Raw genomic sequence first — 26624 nt, forward strand, 5'->3', positions numbered from 1 at the left:
TTAATGCTAATATTACTTTATTTGTAGAAGTTGTGTTTTAATTATTCCAATATGGCTTTATAGATACACAGGTAATACAATTTGTACAAATGTCAATTCCACATTCAGTTATAAAAGCACAGCAGTGTTAATGAGAGCAGCAGTGGACTCAGTCATAGATTCTGCTCTAGTTAAATACATGCGGTAAATCAGTGTACAGTAGTTACTGTTTGTTAACCTGACCATTTACTGTAAACTACATTAACACAAGACAGGAACTGTACAGCGACAGTGTTACAGGCTAGGTGTTGGTTTATTAATGGAGAGGGGGAGGTAAATGTGCTGGACAGGTCTAACTAACCTGAACAATCAGTTTCAACATTGCTTTAATGCTATTTATTTTGTAGGAAACATGGTGGGGTGGTGAGAAGAGTCACAAATAGACCAAAAGGAAACATCTAAACAGGAACATTACAATGATATGTTGAGCATTAATTGTACACAATACCAAGGCACATCTTGGAGGTTGTTATGAAAGTCCAAACAAACCTTGACTAGTAATCCAATTTAATGCATCTTTTTCACAGATAAACAGGCTTCCCAGCGAGCCTGGCCTCCTCTAACATACAACTCCCTCAGTCAATGAGTTTTAGCAATCTGACCTCAGTTTCCCAACAATCAAAAGCAATTAGCCAAATGATTATTACATTTCATTCTCTGGAACACCCCTAGCTTAACCAGGGCTTCCGTTTAGTTACACTTACAGGTTCAACAACGCTGAAAATGCATTAAAATTATTTTTAATCCCATAAGGTATTTTAACCTCAAGTCATTCATTCAAAAGGTCAGTTTTGCCAGCACCTTTTGAGCACACTTCGATAGTCACCTCGGTGAGGTCCATTTGATTCTGTATCCAAGGTGGCAGCTTCAGCCATGCAAATTAAATGATGAAATATCATCATAGGTGGTAGCTTGTAGTAGCTGCATGATGAGAATTTACAAATTTGTATGGACTTCTTTTGTACTAGATTGTTCTAGGTTTAAACTGTCACCTCATGAATACTTTAATCGAACATCAAAAATCAGGCCCTGGACAGCTATAGTAAACTTTGATATCTCAATCCAATTCTCCTCTATCCACAGTCACAGTGATAACCTTACGGAAAAGGATTCTCTTGCATTTAGGATATTCTCAGAATTACATTTCACATTAAAATAACAATATGATACAGGGAGAATCTTTAGTTCCGTGAACAAATACCCCAACCTCTTCCTCGAACATTCAGGTACCACCTTTCTGCATACACAACCTGAAGAAAGCAGGAAAGGGCATTGGTTCAACAATATTTATCATCAGGCTAAAAGCAAGAAACTATTAAGTTAAATAACTATAACAGTGTAGATATAGCTCTCGAACTGATTCGGGATTGTCAATCAACAGGACACAACAGTGGTACTTGGTCTTGTCACAGTAGAGTTGTGCGATATTCCTACAGCCTTGTCGCCTTCACATTGTTTTTCACGAGTGTTTGTTTGGAGCTCTGTAAGTGTATACACACAAAATTAATATTTTACAAGGAGTTAGGGGAGAAGGGTGGGTGGTTAGTTAAATGGCTAATGTGGAGTGCAGAATGATACCAACAGCATGGCTTCAAATCCTTGTACAGGCTGTGTTAGTTCACAGAAGCCTGCTTCCTTACCTTGTTCTACACGATGTGGAGTGGTGCCTCTCTCACCATATAACTAATTGCCTGTCTATAATGAAGATATATATATATATATATATATAATACACACACACCCATGATCCTTCTTACACTTTGGCTAATTAATTACTTCTGAGTATAGCTGCTGCTACTCAATTTATGAGTGAATTCCAATTGTGAGTCACAATGTTTGATAAGGCTCCTTTTAAGAAAATGCTACAAAGCAAAAAAGGCACTCTGACATTTGGGAGCAGTGGGGCTTCAAGGCTGAATTGGAAATGATTTAGGCAGATGAAGCCTCAGCCTAAAAACTTGTATCTAGAAGACATCAGACAATGCAGTACTCCCTCCGTACTAGGATTGTTTGGTTACTAAGACTTACCAGGGTAGCAGGGGTATCTGAATGACTCCCCCCAGCATGTGGTCAACCCTGCCCTGTTGCAAGGCCCTGTCCATCTGGCAATACCCAATACCTGGAAAGGTCCCATGCTCAGGTTATGAGTGATGACCAGGAGTGGATCCTATGGCGTTGAAGGCAGAGGACCTACAAGCTCAGAGGGCAATGTCTCACTGATGCCAGGCGGAGAGATCCTCTGGGAAGTGCGGTTGTGTTCCCTTCAAACACACAAAGGCAGCAACAGGAAACCACTCACTTTCCTTTTCTCTATTCAAATATGGTCAGTACAAACAATTTTTAATCAAGACAACAGCATGAATGGGGGTTGGCACCGCTCAGACCAATACCTTGCTGGGTACAGACATCCATGGACTACAAGTAGACTCATGCATACTACCACACAACCCTCAAAAGGCTAAGAACAAGCATAAGAAAAGAAAAACTGACACCAAAAGAACTGCTACTTGGAAAGTTAAAACATTTTATCAAGCTGGGAAAGCAGAAAACGCCATTCACGAGATGTGCAGATTGTCAATCAATATTCTTGGCTTATGTGAAGTATGGAAGCTGGGAAGTACCAACACAATGATGGAGTCATTATCTACTTGGGTGGAGAGAAACATGAAAAAGTAGTCATAGTGGCTTTATCAAAAAACATTGCAACCTCCATTTAGAATATCAAGCTATTTCTCAGAGAATTCTAGTCAGAATAGCAGGTACACTTTCCGAATTGAGTATTATGTAAGTACATACCCCAGTGTGCGTCAGATGAGGACCCTGAAATGCTGTATGAAGAACCAGATCAAGATATCATCATCATCATGGGAGATCTCAGTGCAAAAGCAGGAAACTCGTGTACAAGAAATTGTTTGCTCAAGATCTCAGAACGTAACAGAAGTGACGTATGGATAGACTGTTGCTGTCAGAACAGTTAAACCACATGTTTGTAATAAGTTAAGCATCACCCCAGGCAAAGCTGGACATGGAAAAGTCCAGGTGACCAATCAAGAAATCAGATTGACTATTACAATAAGTAGACGTTTCAGAAACTACATTAAACAGTCAAAATCATATCCTGGAGCAGACTGTGACAGCGATCACATACTAGTGGTTGCCAGAATGAATGTCAAGCTGAAAATTCCTATTAAAGCAAAAGGAAAGCCAAGGAAACCAGTTCTTGAATGAATGAAAGAATTCCACTTAGACCCTGTCCTTAAAGAGAAGGTAAAGAAGTGCTTTGCAGCTGGAGGTAGAAAAAACAATATCATAGTAGGGGAGTTTAACATGTTCAAGGAGGTCTTCATGGAAAGTGCGAAAGTTAAGATTCCTATGAAAACAAAGCATTTCAAACAAAAAATGGATGAAAGAAGAAACCATGGAATTGATGGAAGAAAAATGAAACTGTCAGAATCAAACATACTGAAGAGAAATAACAAAGTGCAGAGAAAAGAAAAATAAAAATAGCTGAATGTCTCAATTGAAATGCATTTATCAATGAAAAGTTTGCATCCTAAGGCAATTAAGTTAATGGAATTTTGGGGAAGGGAACAATTTGTATCTCCAGTTTGAGAGCAAAAGATGGTTCAGTTCTAATGGAAAAAGACAAATCAGGGAAATATGGAGTGAATACATATAAGAATTGCAGAACAATGTTGGAAGACCTCAACCACCAAACGAAAATGACAGTCCCAGAAACTGAGGGAAGCAACAGGAGGGGTAAGAATTGAAAAACTGAGTGTTATCATGCCAACAATATCTACAACACTGTTAGATCTCCAGTGATAATGCCAATCAGTTTTTAATCACTTTGCCAAAGAAACCTGGCGCAACAGAATGCAAAGTACGTCCATCAGTCAGACTGAGTCATGTAGTAAAGATTACCCTTACAAACCTAATGGCTAGAGTTGAGAAAATTAAATCAGAGATTTCAGACACTGTGGCTTTGTAGAAGATAATGAATGCAATTATGAATGCAATTATGAATGCAAGATAATGCAATCACTTTTTAAAACTTTGGCAGAAAGAGCCACTGAAATGCAAACAACCTCTACCTATCATTTATTGACTGTACTAAAGCATTTGATAAAATTTCAACACAATCATCTTGTGAAAATGCCAAAAGACATCAACAATCAATGGGAAAGCTCTTCAATTCATCTTGAATATTGACTGGAATCAGGAAGTGACTGCAGTGATTGGAAGTGATCAAAAAAGCAGGGTTAGACAAAGCTGCATTCTCTCACCAGACTCTTTCGCCACAGTGATTGCATTCTCAGAGGAATTGAAAGAATGGATGGAGTGAGAGAGAGCAACAACATCCGCTATGCTAGTGACACTGTACTTATAGCAACAAATGAAGAGACGACCTACAAAAATTAATTGACAGTCATAAAGCAAAGTGGTGGTTATGGGCTTATACTCAACTGCAAGAAAACATGCATTACGTTAATGACAATGAAAAAAGACATTCCAGACTGCAACATCACAGTAAATGGAAGCAAGTTGGAGCACAGCAATGAATTCCAACTATATGGAAAGCACAATAATATCCGATGTCAAATACTGAAGTCCAAAAGAGAATTGGACAAGCTAGAAGTGTTTTGACAAAACTAAGCAACATTCTAAGAAATGTCAGTGAGTCTTGAACCAAAAATGTGTACTAGATAGTTTTAGGTCTGGTTTGTAATGAATTATGGATGTGAAGCTTGGAGCATTAGGAAAGAGGAAGAAAATCAACAGCTTCAAAATGCGGTGTCTATGCCCAAGAAGGATCCCAATGGTAACCTGGCTGGAGAAAAGAACTAATGAAGTAGTACTGATTGAGGTTGGAAGAACAAGAGAACTCAATATCAAAAGGCAAAGGGAATTTTTCAAACATGTTATCGTGCAGAGGGGTTGCAGTGCCTAATCACCACTTGAAGGCTTAACAGAACAAGAGCAAGAGGCTGACAGTGAAGGAAGCAGCCAGACAACACTAAAGACTGGCTTAACCAGAACTCCAACGAGGTCATCCATTGTTGCTATGATTAGAAAGTTTGGAAGACCATGGTCACCTATGTCAATCAGTGTGGCACTTAGACGATGACTGAGACTTGAGAAGCCTTTTTTTTGCCAGTTTGACTCAACTAACAACACTTGCCGCTGAGGCGGAGGCCATAGGTTCAACTTCAGAGTTTTGATTCTGCCTCGAACACAGATTGTTGAGTAAATGAACCATAGGGGCCTGGAAGATGGATCAGTGATCACAGCCTGTCAGGAGTTGGCGTTGCTGATGATAGAGGTGCAATGTGTAGTCCATGTCCCTGAGTTAAGGAAGGGGATGTTAGTTGAGGTTTCTGTGCATGGAGTGGATATGTTCTTATGGAACTCAGTCAAATACAGGGTTCTCTCCAATGGTGGCAAAGGGGGTGGGGAGGGTATATCATTTGTAATATGATTTACATTAATGCAATGTGCAAACATTCTACTTGGTGTTCGAAAGAGAAACATTAGAACAGTAATGACAAAAAAGAGTAATCATTGCTTTTAAGTTTCCACATTCTCCCGCCTATGCATCACTGCCTGAACATCTACATGAAATCAAACTCAATTATCATCAGCAGGACTGCAAGTGACAGAATGTGCACTTTGGAGTCAGGAGGTCAGTCCCATTCTAGAGATTTGAACACAATCCAGACTTAGTGTACTGCACTGGAGTGCCAGAGTGGTAAGTAGCATCTTTCAGATGAAAAGTTAAAAAGAGCCCCCCCACCCCTGTTTGCTCACGAGTGGATGCCTGACAAAGGTCAGGAGAGCTTGTCCTGGTGTCCAAGCCATTATTTTTCCCTCAAATCACAGATTAGATGGCCAATCACCTGCTTATAGAATCTTGTTGTGCACAAATTTTCCGTATATTTGCCGACATAACAGTAACTGCATATCAAAAGTACTCATCGGCTTAAGTGTTTTGGGATGTGTGCCAGAAATGGGAAAGGAAAAACTAAAAACAAACCGTTTAAATGTTAAACCACACTGTTCAGCCAATTTACTGGTTTGTCTCTTTCGATTCTGCTACGCTCAGATAATGAGTTTTAAAATTGGACGGGAAACTTGTAGATGGAACTTAAATTGATTTCATTCTAGTAACTTGAAATTATATTTACATTAGAACACGGAGGAAAAAGTGAAAAAGAAATCCACCTGGGCAAAAATGGACCTGACATTAAAAAACTTTCAAGGATCATTACCCACAACACAGTTAAGGTTTCACTTGCCTCAGGATGGTGTCTTCTCTGCTGCATCTTTTGCACATTCTAAAGTAGATTGATCCATTTGGTGCCTAATCTGCACTTCTTGACTTTCTTGCTTTTCAACTGCCTCAATCACCTTATTTTGATCTGTCTCTTTATCATCCTCATGACCAATGGATTCTGTTGCGTCACCTTCCAGCTTCTCATTTGCAACTCCTTGAGTTAGGTTCTCCTCGATAGGAGATATCATTCTGGCTGGGACATCTTGTACTGATGTTTTTTCTTCAGCCGGTGGCTGGGTTTTTATAGGTTGGCCTTTTCCCTCAGTGAGTTCTAGAGACAGGCATGTTCCTTCAGGCCTCTCTAATGATTGGCAGCATTCTACTTCAGTCATTTTGGCTACATCGGGCAACATTGCAGACTCTTCAGAAACGTGGTCAGACAGCAATTTCCTTTCTTTCTCAGCTCCCACTGATGCATCAGCTTCAGTTTCAACTGGTTTCTGATCATCCTCAAACACCACTTTGGTTGACTGCATCACCACCACCACCTCTTGCTCTAAAGCTTCAGTGTCCTTGCTTTCTTGGGTTTGCACTGTTTGGCCAACGACTTCATCACCTTTTTCTTCTGTTGCTGTGACCTTTTGTAGCCCTGGCATCTTTTCTTTATCATATTTATGCATTTGGTCATCATCTTTATCCTGTTCAGTAGAAACAGTATCTACTTGTCCCTCTGTGTTCTCAGTTGGCATAGCAACATCCTGAATTGTTTCTTTGGATAGTTCTATAATGCTTAGGTCTTGCTGTATAATTGCCATTGCTGGAATCAATGATTCAACTACTTGTTCTTTTGTTTTCTGCTCATCTATTCTTTCCAGGGTTTTAGTGATCTCTTCATACACTACCTCATTCATTTCAGTTTCCATATTCTCAGCTTCAGCTTCCACATACTTTTTGACTTCAGCCATCTCTTGCATAATCTGGACTGCACTGAACTGCTCTTGTGCTATTTTATCATTGTCTGTTGCTATCACATGTACATCTTTTTCAATTCTTTCAATTTCTCCCTGTTTTATAATCACAAGACAACTTTTTTCTTCAGGTACAGACTTGCTCTCTTCCATTCCCACCTTCACTAGGCCAATATCAATGGTCTCCTCACTACATACAGTCTCCACTGTTGGACAGATTTCAGTGACCTCTTGACCACCTACAGCTTCTGTCACCTCCACATCTGAACTGACATCAATGGCCTCTTGACTGCATACAGCCATCTCCTCTACAACTGGACTGACATAAATGGCCTCTTGACCGCGTGTAGGCTCCATCTCCTCCACAACTGGACTGGCATCAGTGGCCTCCTGACTGTGTACAGCCATCACCTCCACAGCTGGGCTGGCATCAATGGCCTCTTGACTGTGTACAGCCATCACCTCCACAACTGGACTGGCATCAATGGTCTCTTGACTACATACAGCCTCCGTCTCTTCCACAACTGGACTGTCGTTAATCACTTCCACAGCTAGACTGATTTCAGTGATCTCTTCATTACGTCCAGCCTCTGCCACCGCCACCATAGCACCGGCGTCTTCACACACAACCTCCATCACTTCCACAACTGCACTGCTTTTGACAATCTCTTCACTTTCTACAGCCTCCATCACTCCCACTGAAATTACTCCAGTGGTATCTTCACTACACACAATCTCAGTCACCACCACTGGACTGCTTTCGATGGCCTTTTCCCTGCACGCAACCCCCATCGCTTCCACAATGGGAGTGTTTTTATTGGGTGCTTCACTATGTAGCACCTCGGTCACTTCCACTACTGGAGTGATCTGCACATCCTCTTCACTAAGTATAGCCTCAGTCATTGCCACAACTGGGGTGATGTTGACAGTTTCTTCACTACATACCTTGGTCACCATCACTACTGGAGTGATTTCAATGGTCTCTTCAAGTACAGCCTCAGTCGTTTCTACAACAGGGGTGATGTTGACAGTCTCTTCACTACACACCTCAGTCACCGTCAATACTGGAGTAATTTCAATGGTCTCTTCAAGTACAGCCTCAGTCGTTTCTACATCAGGGGTGATGACAGTTTCTTCACTACATACCTTGGTCACTGTCACTACTGGAGTGATTTCAATGGTCTCTTCACCAAGTAGAGCCTCAGTTGTTTCTACAACTGGGGTGACGTTGACAGTTTCTTCACTGCATACCTTGGTCACCATCACTACTGGAGTGATTTCAATGGTCTCTTCACCAAGTACAGCCTCAATCGTTTCTACAACTGGGGTGATGTTGACAGTCTCTTCACTACACACCTCAGTCACCGTCACTACTGGAGTGATTTCAATGGTCTCTTCACCAAGTACAGCCTCAGTCGCTTCTACAACTGGGGTGATGTTGACAGTCTCTTCACTACACACCTCAGTCCCCATCACTACTGGAATGATTTCAATGGTCTCTTCACCAAGTACGGCCTCAGTCGTTTCCACAACTGGAGTGATTTGCACAGTCTCTTCATTACACACAGTTTCAGTCACATTCACTTCCATCGTTGCTGGAATGATTTCAGTGCTCTGTTCACATACCGCCTCAATGTTTTTCACACTTACTAGAGCCTCTCTGCATATGCCCACAGCCTTTTCTGCTCCCACCTCCCCAATCTCTTGAGAATCTCCAGTAGTCTCTTCAAAAACAGCCTCAGCTTTTCCCACTTTCATCCGATGAACAACTTCTGGAATTGCTTCACCCGTCTGTTCCAATACTGCTTCAACATTCTCAGCGATTTCTGCTGGAATTACTTCAGTGGCTTCTCTGCATTCAGCAACTTCCTCTGCTCCCATCTTCTCAGCAGCTTCTGTAGGAGCAGCTTCAGTAGTCTCCTCATATTCTGTCAGAATCTTTTCCATACAGCTTGCTCTAATAGCTTCAGTGGGCTCTTCACATGTAGCCTCGGGTTTTGCCACATCTTCTGCTCGACTGGCTTCCAAGGTCCCTTCAAGTACACGCTCCACTTTTTCTGTCCCCAGCTTGTTTACCACAGCTTCTGACTTTCCAGTTTCAATCTCAGCTATCACATTCTCTTTCACTAAAACGTCATCAGTTTTGTGCAGCATCCCCACAGGCCCTTTAATCTTTTCGTCTCGCAAAATGCCACATTCAACCACGTGTGCTGCATTAACCTCTACATCCTGAACCACCTCAGCTGTAATCTCTAGGTGAGCAGCAGTGCTCTCTATTGGAGGAGTGGTTTCAGGCTGGATGCTCCAGGCAACTGAAACCTCTTGCATTTCAATCGTTGTTTGCTCAACCATTTCACCAAGTTCCTGCTGCACCTCTTCACTTTCTACAGTTGCCGCCTGGCTAGCCCCTCGAGTTACTTCAGAGGCCTCGGAGGCAGTGTCCGATGTTTCAGTTTCTCCCTTCTGGGCAGACTCGGGCACCTCTATTTCACACGAGACTTTGACCACTTCATCCTGGATTTTTTCCATGGAAATTTCAGGCTCCTGCATCTCTGATGCAGCCACCATTTTGCAGAAGGACACGCCTGGACTTGCTGAGAGCTTCACCTTTTCAGCAGCTTCCTGCAGCACTTCCTGGGTTTGCTTGTTGACTAGGGCTTCATCCTCACGTATAGGAGTGCCCTCTGCAGTCGTCACCGGTGTCTCAGTCAGCTGTGAGACTGCTGAAACCATCTCGGTCGTCTCCTCTGTTAATGATTCCTCGGCTGGGTACTCTGGTGCCATCACCACCTCAGAGGTAATCTCTTGTGCCTCTTCAGCAATCTCAACAGGATAGGTTTCACCAGTCACATCCGCTGATGGGGTTATATCGCCATGCACCATCGGTTCCTTTACAAGTTTATTTGCAGCCACGGTTCCTTCAACTATCTTTTCATCTTCAACATCCTTCACAATGGCGTCTGAAACTGCTGCTGATATCCACGATGGAGATCTTTCATCAATGCTGCTTTTGATGGCTTCTAATGGTCCCCGTTCCACTGTAACGGTTTGCTCAGTACTTAGTTCTCTAGTTTCAAGTGGAGCTTCAGATGTGATTGGAACTTCACCCATGTAAACTGAGTCAGCTGCTACTGTTATCTGCTGCTCCTTAGTCAGTCTCTCTTCTTCTATAGCATCATATTCAGAGAGAGGAACCACTGCTGGTGTATCAGACTCTTCATCGCTCTTGCTCACTCCAAACTCTGTCCAGTTGGTCTCTTTTCCAACGCCCTCAGCCAGAGACTGCTCTGGTTTAGCATCTGACCTCTTCTTTCTTCGGCCGGGTATCAGTTTTTTGAAAGAAGCCCATGACTCCTCCTTGGCAGATTCAGTCTCAGGAAGAACAGCTTCAGGGGAGGTCACAGATTCATCCACACGTTCTTCAAGCTTGGATTTGGACTTGCGCCTCGAGGTCACCAACCTCTTAAAAGATTCCCATGTGGAGGCAACACCAGACACTTCACCTTCCACAGGACTCGCAACACCTTCTGGAGATGCTCCACCTTGTTCCTGATCAGTATCTTGCAGACTGCTAGCCTTTAATTCCTCAGCACCATCTTGTACTTGACTGCTATCCTCAGTCAGCTTTTGGGCCTCTTCATTTAGTTTTGGGGCCTCTGAATCGGACAGCTTTCTCGCCCTTTTTTTCGAAGATCCGACACAGATTAATGCTTCCCAGGATACAGGAGCATCAGCTTTCTTTTTAGGATCCTCAGTGCTTTGTTCTAAACTTTGCTCCTCAGCAACTGATTTAGCTTCTTCATTATCGACTGAGGCAGCACTCTCATTGGAAGAGATTGTTGCACTCTTCGCTTTATCGATTGGTTCATCTTCTTTGTCACTCTCAGATGGTACTTTGGAACGTTTTTTTGACGTCACTAACTTTTTAAACGAAGCCCATGCAGTGATGCTTTCCTTCTTGGTCTCTCCATTGGCAGCACCATTTACTCCTTCCGCCTCTGGATGCACATCAGGCATTTCTACCGTCTCAACCGGGATCTTCTCACCCATTTCTTCTGGGGAAGTTAAAGGAGTATCTGGCTTCTGGCCTTCAGGGCTGCCTTCAGATTCAGTTGAAGACTGCAAACGCACATCGTCACCAGCATCTCCCAGATTGGTTTCCCCTTTTTTGGCTTTTGTTTTTTTACCAGACAGCTTTTTGATACTACTACCCGTGAAGAGTTTCTTCAGTGGGCTGCCTTGCAACTTTGCCTTTTCTTGTGAAGACAAGAGCTCTGCCTCACCCATTATAGGTTCCAAGGCCTTGAGTGAAGATTGCTCCTGGGCTATATCAGCGTGTTCAGCTCGAAGCTCTTCTGCAGCTTCAATGGAGACAGATTGTCCTCCAGCTAACGCGCTTTGCTCAGCCCTCGTCGTCAGCTGGTTCGCCTGATCCGTCTCCAATGCTGTGGCAGTCAACCTCAACTCAGGTCCCCGCAACTGGTCTTGTTTTGCAGAGACACCATCTTCTCCTTCATCTATGGTTGGTGCCTCTTTTGCCTCCCTAACGCTGGCTAGTTCTGCCGTGAGATCCTCAAAGTCGTCATCTCTCTCGCTCTTTTCAATTGTCTGAACATCCAAGATTTCAGCAGCTTCTTGTGAAGTGGAAGCCTCCTTTTGAGTTTTAGCTCCATGGTCACCTTCCTCACCTTTAACAACTCCAAGGGCAATGATCTGCTCCCCATTTTCTTTCTGCTCTCCATTTACTTCACTCTCTTCACCGATGACAAGCGGCTCATCTTTAGCCTTCTTAAAACTTGGCTTCCTTCGCAATACCGAGAAAAAGCCTTGTCTGAAAAATCTCTTCAGTGGAGAATCCACAGCAGGGCTTTCTACTGGACTGGTTGCAGACTCTACCTGCACCAATGGCTCCTCAGCTGCAGCTGGTTTTGGTTCTGCCTGGCCAATGGATTCTTCCATTTTTCCAGGGGAAAGAACTTCAGGTGGACTTCTGTCTGCCTCATCAGCAGCTGGATTCACTTCACCATTTTTGCTTCCTTCCATTTCTTGTTTGGATTCACTGTCCACCTCACCATCTTCATCATTTTTCACAGTCAGCAACTGCACAGGCTCCAACTTCACTGGCTTCTCTTTCTTCACTGTGAGCTTACAGCCCACAAACTTGAAGACCTTCTTAAAGCCAATCTCACCAGCTTGTGCCTCCTCTCCAATTTCTGCAAGAGGATCGGTGACTTCTTGGAAATCTTTCTGCTCCTCATCTTTAGTCTCAGTGGGAGTCTCCTTCTGTCCAAGCTCCATTTCCCCCAGCTCTTCCTCTCGGGATATACTCGTTGGTTCAACTGCAACAGAAACACTCAAAAGTCAGTCTCTTGACACAGAATCAGACTTAGTTTGACAAAGCAAAAAAGGATGAAACAAATAGGCAGCATTTTTAAGACAAACATTCAATTAAAGATTTAAAACACAATCAGCATAATACAAAACAATACAGTACTTGAACCTCCTCAATCCTGCTTTTGTGGCAAAGAAAGTTAAAATATTTTGCTGTTTCCAAACAGTCAACTTTTGAAGATTCATTGATTTCAATTTTCCAATGAGAATTCCAACAGGAAAATAACCTTTCTGAATTTCTTTCCCCCAGACTATTAAAAAACTTACTTAGACTTTGTCCTGTGTGGGACCAGAGGAACAATGAGCAGCAAAACTCTGTCATCAGCCCTGGTCCATCACAATTTATTTCGTTCCAGCCCAGGTAGTGTCCTGCTCATGAAGGTGCTCCTGAAATGTACTTCACCAGGTCGTCTTTAGCCAGTCCTGTTGTCGTCTTCCATTTGGTAGTGGCAGAATGGACACCCTGTCCAGGTGCCAAAATATAAAAAAAATGTCCTCCAGAAGGCAAAATCTGTGTCCTGCCAGCCTCTGTTGTCTCTCCATCATGTTGTCCCACAGGCACCTCTGACCAGCCCTCTGTAGCACTTCACTGATAACAATGTCTCTCCATGCGATGCCCAGGATCTTACGTAGACCATGCTGATGAATGGCATCCAACTTAAATTACACCTTTGCTCTTCTCTTCTATGTCTCGCCAGCATAGGTTACGATTGGTACTATGGACACAGTCACAGCTTCATGGCCATGTTGGTGTTGGATGCCCAGACCGTGTAAGCTATCAGAAGACTGATGCTGCTTTACCAATTCTTGTGGACTTCAATGCCCTCCCTAGAGAAGTTGCTTTCTAGGTAGGAGGAGCAGTCAACATTCAAGGTTCTGTTGTCCAATGGTGATGGAAGGGCCCCGTTGCAGAGAAGCCACCATTGTCTTCTTGCAGCTAATGCTTAGACCAACCTCTGTGCTGCCACTCAAGACTGGTGATCATGGTAATCGATTTTCAGCCAGCAAGGCAATATAGTCTGCAAAATCCAGCTCTGTCAACTGGTTGTGTTGCCACAGGACACCAAAGTCTGCACCCACCATTGCCTTCATGAAGAAAAGGAATGGGGAGGGTATGCAGCCTTGCCATATTCCTGTGATGTTGGATGAGTTCATGGTGCCCCTGCTGGTCTTGACGGAGCAGCTGGAGTCACAGTATAAGGTTTTGACAATGTTAACATACTGCTCTGGGCTGCTGTACTATCTTGCGATGTACCAGAATGACTACTGATAGATGCTATCGAAAGCCTTTTTGAAAGTGATGACATTGATAACCAATGTCTTCCGATACTCTAGGCTCTGCTCTATGACGTTCCTGAGTGTAAAGATCTGTTCACTGCACAATCTGCCAGCCTGGGAATGAAGGGTACTATCTATTTCTATTCAGGAGCAATGTGCTGAAGACCTTGCCAGGTACTGACACCAGTATTATGTCCCTCCAGTTGTTGCAATCACTGAGATTCCCTTTCTCTGGCAGCTCAACAATTAATCCTCATTTCCAGTCATCCGGGATATCGTCCGCAGTCTAGATCTTGAAGAGGTCCACAAGCTCTGTGTGACAGTGTTCTTGTCCTGATTCAATAGCTCTGCTGGTATCTCGTTGATCCCAGGTGCCTTTGTTGTTCTTCAGGCTCTTAGGACCTCTGATCTGGCAACTTCTCCAGTTGGTGTTCAGCTGTAGTGGTGCAGTGCCATCATCAAACTCGAATTTGGAGCTGGAGTTATTAAGAGTTACCCTCATCTTCAAGTCCTTCTTTAAGCCTTTCCCCAGTGAACCCCTATTTGCCTCACCAACTTCTGCTCATCTAATGATGATCCCACACCCCATGCCCCAACCAACCAGGGAACCAATCCTTCAGTTCAGACATTCAATCAAACCCTCATGCCCTTTGGCTTGCTCCACAATCCTCTGCTTCAAAGCCTCCTTGCAACATTGCGCTACATTAAAGCTGCTAACGTTGAATCATGAAATGATATGGGTGGTGGTAATTCGGCCCATCCTGCCTGTTCTGGCTTCTTGATAAAGCAATCAAATTAGTCCAACTCCCGTACTTTCCCCATAGCTCTGTAATTCTATCCTTTCAAGTATTTATCCAATTCTCTTTTGAAAGTTACTATTGAATTTGCTTCCATCCATAGAAGCACGAGGGCAGCAGACCGATGGAAACATTAGCACCTGCAAATTCCTCTAAGCCACGTACCATCTTGACTTGGAAATATATCGCTGTTCCTTCACTGTCACTGGGTCAAAATCCTGGAACTCCCTCCGTAACAGCACTGTGGGTGTACCTACACCATATGGACTGCAGCGGTTCAAGGCGGCAGCTCACCATCTTCTTAAGGGCAATTAGGGATGGGTAATAAATGCTGGCCTAACCAGCGAAGCCCACATCCCATGAATGAATAAAAAGAATTCCACACCACAACTCACTATACAACAAAAAGGTTTCCTCATGTCATCCCTGGTTCTTTTGCCAATCCCTTTAAGTCTGCCTCCTCTGGTCACTGACCCTTATGCCACTTTCCTCAATTTACTCTATCCAAACTAGTGATGATTTTGAACATGTCTGTCAAAAGTCCTCTCATTTTCCTCTGCTCCAAGGAGAACCCCACCTCCTCCATATTGCTGAAGTCTCTTAGCCCAGGTCCCATTCTCGTAATTCTTCTCTGCACCCTCTGAGGCCTTGAAGTCCTTCCTGAAGCATGATGCCCAGAAATGAATACAATACTCCATCCTAGGCCTAGCCAGCATTTTATAAATGCTTAACATAACTTTTTATCCTCCTACTATTCCTCCATTAATAAAGCCAAGGATTCCAAATGCTTGAACTATTTTCTGAATTTGCTCTGTCACTATCAAAGATTTATGTGCGTATGTCTGCAGGTCTCCCAGTTCCTGCATCCTCTTTAAAATAATACCATTTAATTTTACTGCCTCTCTTCAGTCTTCCTAACAAATCACTTCACTTAAATTTCACCTTCTATGTCTTCCCTTTTGATGCACTGAAGTCTGTCACCATCTTCCTCACTACTTTTGAGCTTCATGTCATCTGCAAATCTTGAAATTATAGTCCTGTATACCAAAGTCCAGGTCATTAAATACATCAAGGGTAACAGTGGTTCTAATACCAGCGGCATCTTTGGGAAACACCAGAGTATAGCTCCCTCCAGTCTGGTGGTGAATGGTTTTCAATCTCCTCCTGTTCTTTTTCCAACTTTGTATTGACGCCATCAGTGTCAACTTAATCCTACAGGCTTTAATTTTGCTAACAAGTCTATTATGTGGTACTTCGCCAAATACCTTTTGGAAGTCTATTTGCACAATACCAACCATCTCAATTCTTAAAGAAAAACTATGTAAATACATGTTAGCGTCATTGCCAGCAAACTTCAATAACCTGAGAAGATCAGTGATTTAATGGACTGGTACACAGAAAGCCAATCTAATGCCTACAGTAGCATATCCACAGCGCATCAACTTGCACTTATATAGCACCTTTAACAAAAGGTTCAACCAACGGTAATTTACAACAGGGTGCAATCAGACAATAAATCAACATTAAACCAAAGGATATATTATGAACGGTGAATAAAAACAAAAAGATTGGTTGGTTGAAGGGAATTCCAAAGCTTAGGACCTAGACGGTTGAAGATATGGTTGCCAATGGTAGTGCAAAGGGAGTAGGGGAGTGCACAGTTTTTGTTGGGTTGTAGAGCTGGAGAAATGGGGGTGACATGGGCAGTAGAGACTACGAATGGATGTAAAAGCTATGGATGTATCTTAGCTACTGAATTTGCATGCAGGCTGCACCAATATCACTCAGTGACATTTACGTGACTCCATTAATAATGTGCGATTGAGCACGGTATGTTGTTGTCCATTTTCAATGGAAGGAACAGGCTAGACAGGAGAGTCAGTCTCCTGTTGTCGGATAATCACTTCAACATGACTGAGGCAAAGACAGTCAACAATAAACTGAGCAAATCTACATGGGCCAAATGACAAATGATCAGTGGGAGACATTCACAAAAGAATTCGTTCCCTTCTAAAAGGGAACCAGTTTACACTCCTAAGGGGCGAGAGCACTGCTTGCCAAAAAAGGCCATGAACAACTGAAAAAGACCAGAAACAACATAAAACTAAAGAAAAAGCATATGAAAAGATTGCTCTTTATATCTTTGCCAGTTCTTGCAAAACAGATAGTAAAAACTGTGGAAAGGAAATTTATAAGGGATATCAAAATCAAAACAAAAATATTCCTTTACATTGGGGAAAAGGAGGCTGGTCAGGAGCAACATAGGCCCCTTGAAAACTGAATGATGTCATCAATGAAAGTGAGGAAATTGTAGGCATGTTGAATAATTACTCTGCAGCATTGCTTACCAATAGAGGTAAGCATACGAGGTGTCCCAAGGAAACTAATATCGAATCAGGGAGAGGAGCTCACCAAATTTAACATAACGTAAGAAAAACAGCAGCAAAGAGGAAAATAATAGCGCTAAAGTGACAAATCCACAGGACCAGATGGTTCCCATCACAGGTTTTAAATGAAGAAAGTGAGAAAATTATAGAGGCCCTAACAGCAATCTTCCCAATTTCCCTCAATTTGGAAACTATTCCTTTAAAACTGGAAAACTGTTCATCTCATTCCACTATTCAAGGTGATAGAAGGAGACCAGAGAACTGTAGACCAAACAGCCTAACGCTGATGGAGGATTAAAGTTTATAATTAAGGGTGATTGAACACGTGGAAAATAGACAGGAATTGACTGGTCGTGTCCTGCAAGAGTGTGTTGGGGCCTCAGCTATTCACTGCATATAGTAACGAATTAAATCAGAGGTATTGCTGGAGACTGACTCTGTGGGGAGGCAGGGAAAAAACTTCTGTCAAAACTTCATCGTGTGAAGTTGTTGGACTCAATGCTGGGTCCAGAAGGCTGCAAAGTATCTAATCAGAAGATGAGATGTTGTTCCTCCTGGTTTGCATCGAGCTTCACTGGAACATTGTAGCAAGCCAAGAACAGAGCTATGGGCACAACAGCAATATGGTGAATTGAAATGGCAAGCGACAGGAAGGCCGGCATCATGCTTGCAGACTGAGCAATGGTGTTCCGCAAAGATCCGAGGTATACGTGGCCCTAGGTCACTTGCGGCCCATAATGGTCTTTCCTGCAGTCTGCTCACTGACTCACTCCAAATCGTCACTTCCCTCCCTGACCTTCCCGAGTGCTCGCTCAAAGTGAGAGTTCAGAGGTGGGAAGCAGCAAGTGGGTGGTATTTAATGCAGGTGATGGGGGTAGACAATGGGCAAGAGCCCCACATTACCTCCTTTTGAGAAGGCCAGCGGGGCTAGCGGAAGGCCTTCCCCGGGGCAGAGGGCTATCCCCACCCCCACCCGAGAGCTGCCTGCCAAACAGGCTGGCAGTTATCTGCTGCAGGCAACGAGAGCAGTAGCAGCTGCCAGTAATGCATCCACCAGAGGCCCAACGGACCCCAGGCCAAAGGTGAGTGAGTGAGGGTGGAATGGAAGTTGTCAACAAGAACAGAACTATGGCTCTCAGCTGGAACCATCCCCCCCCCTACCCAGCCCCACCACTGATGCCAACAGAGTTTTGCGTTTCAGGCTTCCTGCATGGAGAGTCCTCTGCCCGTGCCCGGTTGAATACCAGTGGCAGGATGAGAGTAAATGGGTATTTATTGCCCACTTAAGGGCCTCAATTGGTGACAGGGCAGGGAGGCCATCAACGAGCCTTCCTGCCCTGCACTAAATCAGGGCAGAGGCGGAAAGACAGCAGGATCCCTACCTGTCACTCCCCTGCCCAATTAAATACCCTCGGCACCCCCCCCCACCCTAACCTCACCTCGGGAGAAGGCATTAAATTCCACCATGGACGAGGCATTGACAAGTGGGAGGGAAGTAGAAAGAATTAAAGTTATTAAAGAGTTAGGAGGAGTTTTTGGGCCAGTTAGATTCAAGGCTGCTAATGAGTTTTTAATGCAAATACTACAGGTCAGGAATGTAACCTACCCCTTATTACATGGTTTCTTATGGGCGAATGTTTTCCGTTTAGCACGGGTTTTTTAGGAGCACATTAAGAGTACTAAATGAGGGATAGCTGTAAAAATGGAGAGAGAGAGAATAAGTTATTAATTTATTATAAAGATTATCATTCATTGCTCAAGTTAAAAATTGAGCTGCCACAAACAAACAGTCACAAGGATGTAGCATATGAGGAAAAGTAGAGAAATTGTGCTCAATGTAACCAAACCTTGGTTAGATTGCACTTGGTCTGCTGTGTACAGTTCGTGTTTATCATTTTGTGTTTTACCTACCAATGAGACCATAAGATATAGGAGTAGGCCATTAGGCCCATCGAGTCTGCTCCGCCATTCAATGAGATCATGGCTGATCTGATGATCCTCAGCTCCACTTTCCTGCCTTTTCCCCATAACCCTGGATTCCCTTCCTGATTAAATATCTATCTCAGCCTTGAAGATACTTAACGAACCAGCCTCTACAGTAAAGGATTACACGGATTGACTCACCTCAGAAGAAATTCCTCATCGCCGTTTTAAATGGGCAACCCCTTACTCTGAGATTATGCCCTCTGGTCCTAGACTCTCCCACAAGGGGAAACAATCTCTCAACATCTACCCCTGTCAAGCCCCCTAAGAATCTTATGTTTCAATAAGGTCACCTCTCATTCTTTTAAACTCCAATGAGTACAGGCCCAACCTACTCAACCTCTCCTCACAAGAAAATCCCTCCATACCCAGGATTGACCTAGATGAACCTTCTCTGTACTGCCTCCAATATCAGTATATCTTTCTTTAGATAAGGGGACCAAAACTGTTCACAGCATTATAGGTGTGGCCTAACTACTGCCTTGTATAGTTTTAGCAAGACTTCCCTATTTTTATACTCCATTCCCTTTGAAATAAAGGCCAACATACCATTTGTCTTTCCTATTACCTGTTGAACTTGTACGTTAGCTTTTTGGGATTCATGCACAAGGAATCCCAAATCCCTCTGTGCTGCAGCCTTCTGCAGTCTTTCTCCCATTTAAATAATATTCAGCTCCTCTATTCTTCCTGCCGAAGTTCATAACCTCACTTTTTCCCCCACATCATATTCCATCTGCCACTTTTTGGCCCACTCACAAAAATAGGTGGGAATGCAAGTGGTGAGGATGACAGAGTCTGCAGAGAGATATAGACATGATAAGCATCATCCCCAAATTTGCAATAGTACATTCACTTGCCTCATCCAAGTCATTAATATATATTGTAAATAATTGAGGCCCCAGCACTGATCCAAGATACCTTTTAGAAGAAATAAATCACAATGAATCTAAATATTATTCATTTTTTCTTAAATATGCCAATATCTCAATTAGCCCTCAGTTTCTCTAGTGAATACCACTGAATTAGATGGTGGGGTAGAAAACCACGTCCAAATTTGTTAGTGACACGAAGATAAGCAGTGTTAATAGAAGCATAATCTATCGATATCATTTTGCATTTTTAAGTGAACTGGTAAAACCGACAAATGGGTTTCAATGTAGACAAGGGTGAGGTCACCCAATTTAAATTTTAATAAAAAAAGGGTAGGACAGGTTACGTTCTGAATGGCGAAAATTTAGAAATAGTGCAAGTCCAAAGGAGACCTGGACATAGGTCATTAAAATTCCATTAACAGTTTACAGAAAATAATCAAAATGGCTGATGTGTAAATAAAAGGCCACATTTTTGATACGAGCTTTTAGTTAAAGTAAATAGGCTCGTTTTTAAGGTACTTGAAAAGCATTCAACAGTTAAGAGATTCCCCGCCTTCTTGCGGCACAACAGCGGGTCCTGTCCTGTGTGCAGACCCGGATTGCTTTGTATCCATTTGTATTCTGGTCCCATAGGTGTAAGTCATGCTATAGATATACAAAGCCCTGGTTAAATGACACCTGGAGTACTGAGAACTGTTCTGGGGCACAACAGCTGTGGGAGGATATATTGGCCTTGGATGGCATGCAGCATAGATTTACCAAGGCATTACCTGGACTCCAAGGGTTAAATTACAAGGAGAGATTACACAAACTGGGTTATATTCCCTGGAATTTAGGTAAAGGGGTGACTGATGTTTAAGATGTTAAGGGGAAAATAGGGGAGATAGAGAAACCATTTCCACTGGTTGGGGAGTCAAGGGCTAGAAGGCATAGGCTAAAAGGTTAGAGCCAGATCTTTCAGGAATGAAATGAGGAAACGTTTCTACACACAAAAGGATAGAAGAGATTTAGAACTTTCCACAAATGGTAGTTAAGGCTAGGTGAATTGTAGTTTAAATCTGAGACTGATAATAGTTAACAAAAGTCTAAATAGCCATTTGATAGTCCAGAACTGGAGTTTTGATGAAAAGAGAGATGTCGAAGCTTTTGGTCTGGCACTCATCAGGACACTTCACAAATTTACCAATATAAGGCATGGTAAACATGCTCGAAGGACAAAATGGCCTACTCCTGTTCCTGTGTATGTAGATGACACTGAATAAGGTTTACTGCATCTGTATATACATCAATTTTACTCCTATAAAAACCACTATCATTAGCATTTAAGCTAAACAACTGCCTAGATGATGGTTAAAAAAAAGGTTGTAAGTGACGATTCAAAATCAAGTCAATTTGCACATTAATCCTGGTGAAGGGAGAGCTGCACCACAGATCTGGGTTCAGTGTGAGTGAGGAGCAAGCCAGTGTTGGCCCTAGAGAGAGAGAAGAGAGAATGGTCCACTGCACTAAAGGGGCTTACAGCCTTCCCAGAGGAGGAAGAGGGAATAGAGAGGACGCAATCAGGTTCTGAAAGTAGTGGGTGAGATAGAGTGTACCTCAATGTCTGAGAAATCTAGGGCGTTGGGTAGTGAGAGAAGAAACACTGGCTACAATTTGGGAGCAATGGGAGAGGCAATGCAGGTAGCACAAATTAGAGAAATAAATAAGATTTAATTTTATACACATATATAGCAATAGGGGATACAAATATCAACACACAGTTAAGATCCAGAATCTAAGCAGGGGCAGGGGAGTGGGTGATTTGAATTCAGGAGAGAGAGAGAGAGCAAACTTGGGGTGAAAAGGCAAATGCTGAATGCACGTGATTGACGGTGTTAGCTTTCCAGATTTAACACATCTACCCCCTGGTGACTGCAGGAGGGGGCAGCCACACCTTTTCAGGCTTTCCCTCATCCCTACATATAACCAAGGCACTCCATTCTAACTGCACACAGTCAGCACTTACACCCTCTACAGTAACTCATCTCCAGTTTGTGCAAAGAGCACAATGCATCTTGGACCCCCCCCCCCCACCACCAACCCCAAAAAAGTCACATGACAAATTGTCTAGTGTTAGCCAACAAACTTCAGCAATGGAACAGACCCCATTTCCTTCAATACCTGCCGCACACGAGTCTCTTCACGCTCCGCAGTATGGGAGGTGCAAATTTGAAATCCCTGCACCGAAACACTTTACAAGCCTTTTCTTTTTAAAAAAAAATTAAAACCATGACAACAGCAGAGAGAGAAAAAAAAACAGGCTCCGAACCTGGCTTCGCACTGAAATCCTGCTCGTCTCCAGGCATCACCACGACGACGGTTGCAAAGTTCGCCCGACGAGCGCTGCAGCAGCAGCACGCTGCAGCAAATCCCAGTCATCACCAGGTTCCCTTCGGGGGCACACGCACACACAAACTCTGCGCACCAGCTCTCTGCTCCCAGGCTCTGCATTGCAGTCCTGCTCGAGCCACCAACTGCCAAAACGGTCCCCTTTGATGTCGTCACAATCAAGGTCATGGGTTAGGTTACAGACGAGAGGGCCAAGGTGTGGACCTTGAATTCATTGACAACCCCAAAAGGAATTCGGAAAGGTGACCTTTGTTGCTTGCCGTTGTTTTGGTTGGGGTGGGGGTTGGGAAGGGAGGAACCATTTTAAACCAGCATTAAGTACCTTCCCCATCCCCACCTCCAGTTTGGAGTAATTTAAAGGAGACAAGACACTTCAACATGGTGGATGGAGAGGACTTGGGGGGGCGGATGAACAGGACTTTGGGGGGGGGGGATGGACAGGACTTGGTGGGGGGGGGGGGGATGGACAGGACTTGGTGGGGGGGGGATGGACAGGACTTGGTGGGGGGGGGGGGGATGGACAGGACTTGGTGGGGGGGGGATGGACAGGACTTGGTGGGGGGGGGGGATGGACAGGACTTGGTGGGGGGGGGGGATGGACAGGACTTGGGGGGGGGGCGGGGCGGATGGACAGGACTTGGGGGGGGCGGATGGACAGGACTTGGGGGGGCGGATGGACAGGACTTGGGGGGGGCGGATGGACAGGACTTGGGGGGGCGGATGGACAGGACTTGGGGGGGCGGATGGACAGGACTTGGGGGGGCGGATGGACAGGACTTGGGGGGGCGGATGGACAGGACTTGGGGGGGCGGATGGACAGGACTTGGGGGGGCGGATGGACAGGACTTGGGGGGGCGGATGGACAGGACTTGGGGGGGCGGATGGACAGGACTTGGGGGGGCGGATGGACAGGACTTGGGGGGGCGGATGGACAGGACTTGGGGGGGCGGATGGACAGGACTTGGGGGGGCGGATGGACAGGACTTGGGGGGGCGGATGGACAGGACTTGGGGGGGCGGATGGACAGGACTTGGGGGGGGCGGATGGACAGGACTTGGGGGGGGCGGATGGACAGGACTTGGGGGGGCGGATGGACAGGACTTGGGGGGGCGGATGGACAGGACTTGGGGGGGCGGATGGACAGGACTTGGGGGGGCGGATGGACAGGACTTGGGGGGGCGGATGGACAGGACTTGGGGGGGCGGATGGACAGGACTTATTTCTCTAAATTTCCCTTGCTGAGTAAGATCTGCACTTCAGACCCCTTTGGAGAGAACAATTATTCACGTACGCTAGAGAGGAACTGCCGGTGAAGGGTACTATCTTTGTAACAGCCCTGTGATGCCTTGGGAAACGTGGCTGCCAATTTGTGCTGTTGGTTGAGGGATAAACTTTGGCCTTTGCTCTTCTTCAAAACAGTGCCTTAGGATCTTTTACACCCACCAAAGAGGGCTGATGAGGTCTTGGTTAATGTCTTATCCGAAAGATGGCACCTCCCAACAGTGCAGCACTCCCTCAGTACTGCTGTTAAAGTGTTTGTCTGGGTTATGTGCTCAAGTCTCTGGAGTATGGCTTGAATCCATGACCTTCTGATTCAGAGGCTAAGTGCTAAGGCTATGGCTGGCAGTAATATATAGATTAGTGCTTGAAGGAGACATTAAGATAAATACTTGCACTTCAAAAATGCAACAGACTGCAAACTCATCACTGCCTGCTTTATTGCCTAAGTTGCTCATCTACAATGACTGCACAGAAATTCAAATGAACACTTCAAACAGTGCAGCACCCACCTAACTGTTAAATTAATTACAACTTGTTCAAAGGGAGAGTAGACTGTTCACAGACTGCGCACAGAGTTTGCCATCTGACACAAGGTCCAACAGTAATTAACGTTTGCTCCAAAAGCATCACAGGACCGTGACAAAGACAGCACCCTGCACCAACAGTTCCTCTCTAGTGTATGTTCATACTTGTTCGATTAAGGTGTCTGAAGCACAGATTTTACTCAGCAAGTGTTGTTGGGGAAATTTAGAGCAATAAATGCGAGGAGCTTGTGGATTTTGTCAACAAAGTTAGGACCATCTGATCCACTGCCTCTGTGCTTCATTTGAATTTCTGTGAAGTCATTGTAGGTATTAATTGGGGATTCAACGTATACAGGAGCAGACTGAAAGAGGGGGTGATGAACGCAATGCATAATAAGCTTTTACTTAGAGATAAAAGTCCAGGCTCTGGTTTTCTATCCTTCATTGCCTGGCTGATTTTTAACACTAAGCTTTTGATCATCTGGCCCAATATCTCTGAACTTGTCTCTGTATTAGATGGTTACTGTGGAGCATCTTAGGTCTTTCCAATATGCATTAAATAAATACAAGTATTATTGTTGAGGCTCATGCCAGGATTTCAGTGATGTATAACAGTGGGCTTCCCAAACTAGCTTCCACTTATTTGTAAAATGGATGTCTGTCCCCACGCCCATTGGTTGGGTATCCACTGTTCAAAGGCAGAAACTATTAAAGTCTGATACGATTTATGGAGGACACCCACATTACAAGGGGGTCAACCACATCTCCACTGGAAATCCCTTCATTTTGTTGTGTCTTCCCTATTCCTAGTGATGGAGTTAGGTTTAGCAAGCTGGTGAGGATTGAATGAGATTTGATAGCAAGGGGACCAGGCTAGGAATTGCCAAATACTTACTTAACTTGTTCCAAAATCTAAGCCAGAAACCACAGCCTTGCAGCTCTAACATGGAGGCTTATAAGTGGTGAGGGGGGCCTGAGAGTGGAATTGAGACAGTCTTCCAAAGCCAGGTTGGCTGACCTCCAAATGAGTCGGAGGCAAGGCACTGATGAGGGAGAGTATCTCAGAAAAACCCAAGTGTACATAAAAGTGTCTAATTTGTATCACAAAGAGGCCATATAGCCCTGCAAGTCGATCTGCTTTGGCGTTTACCCATCACTCTAAGGGATACTTCTAATCACATATCCACTATCACTAATCCTGAACTTAAGTGGTTTTCTTACTCCAATTCTAAACCTGGAAGAAAATTCCACAACCGCAAAATCCCAAGACATTTCTCCTCCTCCAATCTAAATCTCAAACATTTAATCTCATCTCTGCAAAGAGAGAGAGACACACAAAGGGAAAGTTACATAGCTTTTAAAAGCTATGTTTCATTTTACAAAACATTAGCCAATTCCTGAAGTGCCCCAGTCTGCAAGTAATACCAAGTGCTTTTAACAAACATAGGTCATACGTACTCCACTCGAGGTTGGTATCCAGTTTCTTTCCGAGGTGGTGCAGAGGATATTATAAATATTTGGACAGATTGCTTTCCCTTATGAAGCTGAAACTCTACAACAGTAGATGGCAGCATTGAACGATTAAAGACCTTGGGCCATTGGTTGTTAACATGACTCAACAAGAGTTCATGCAAAATACATCAGACTGATGTTATAGCAAGAGCAATACATGGCCAGATTAATTGAACCTGCAGGGGGGTCCCCCATTATGAACTAATATGTGAGAACATTGAAAACAGCGTGACATGAACACTTCAGTTTTTCTTAAAAAGTGGTTTACTTATGCACAATTTTAGGTGATGGGTAAGAGGAAGTAGTAGGCCAACTAAAGACCAGTTTGGAGAGCAGACTCAATGAACTGCAGCTTATTGGTGGAAAAATGTGTATTGGGAGAAGGGAGAGTAAAACAACAAGTCATTAAACAGCCAAATAATGTAAATCAAACACCTAGTTTAGCATCCGCAGTTTTTTTGTTTTTATCTCCTAGTTTAGTTTAACTGACTACAGAACAGAAAACGGGTTATAGCAAAAAGCCAGTGCCTTTTAACAGGTTGGAGGGGCCTCTTTGTATGGGAGACAGAGGAGAGGGAGAGAGAGACAGACAGACAGAGGAGAGAGAGAGAGAGAGAGACACACACAGAGGAGAGAGAGAGACACAGAGGCAGAGGAGCGAGAGAGAGAGAGACAGAGGAGCGAGAGACAGAGGAGCCAGAGAAACAGAGGAGAGAGAGAGAGACAGAGGAGAGAGACAGACAGGGGAGAATGAGAGAGGGAGCCAGAGGAGCGAGAGAGAGGGAGCCAGAGGAGCGAGAGAGAGGGAGCCAGAGGAGCGAGAGAGAGGGAGCCAGAGGAGCGAGAGAGAGGGAGCCAGAGGAGCGAGAGAGAGGGAGCCAGAGGAGCGAGAGAGAGGGAGCCAGAGGAGCGAGAGAGAGGGAGCCAGAG

The 26624-nt window shown here is 44.1% G+C and overlaps 1 protein-coding gene across 3 annotated transcripts in view; it reads right to left on the reverse strand.

The window, feature by feature from the left end:
- The window catches only part of LOC121293128 (A-kinase anchor protein 12-like), a 378319-nt gene continuing 351695 nt past the window's right edge, over positions 1-26624 (reverse strand). For 2 of the 3 annotated variants that reach the window (XM_041215844.1, XM_041215863.1), the window contains 2 exons: positions 6336-12620; positions 1-1520 (listed from right to left, as the gene is read on the reverse strand). In XM_041215844.1, the coding sequence (XP_041071778.1) occupies positions 6337-12620 (6284 nt within the window). In that variant the 3' untranslated portion in view covers positions 1-1520; position 6336. Of the gene's footprint in view, positions 1521-6335; positions 12621-22297; positions 22429-26624 lie in introns of those variants that run through there. The other variant, XM_041215854.1, reaches the window with a different exon arrangement.

Source organism: Carcharodon carcharias, chromosome 2 (genome assembly GCF_017639515.1).
Source record: "Carcharodon carcharias isolate sCarCar2 chromosome 2, sCarCar2.pri, whole genome shotgun sequence".
Lineage (NCBI taxonomy): Eukaryota > Metazoa > Chordata > Chondrichthyes > Lamniformes > Lamnidae > Carcharodon > Carcharodon carcharias.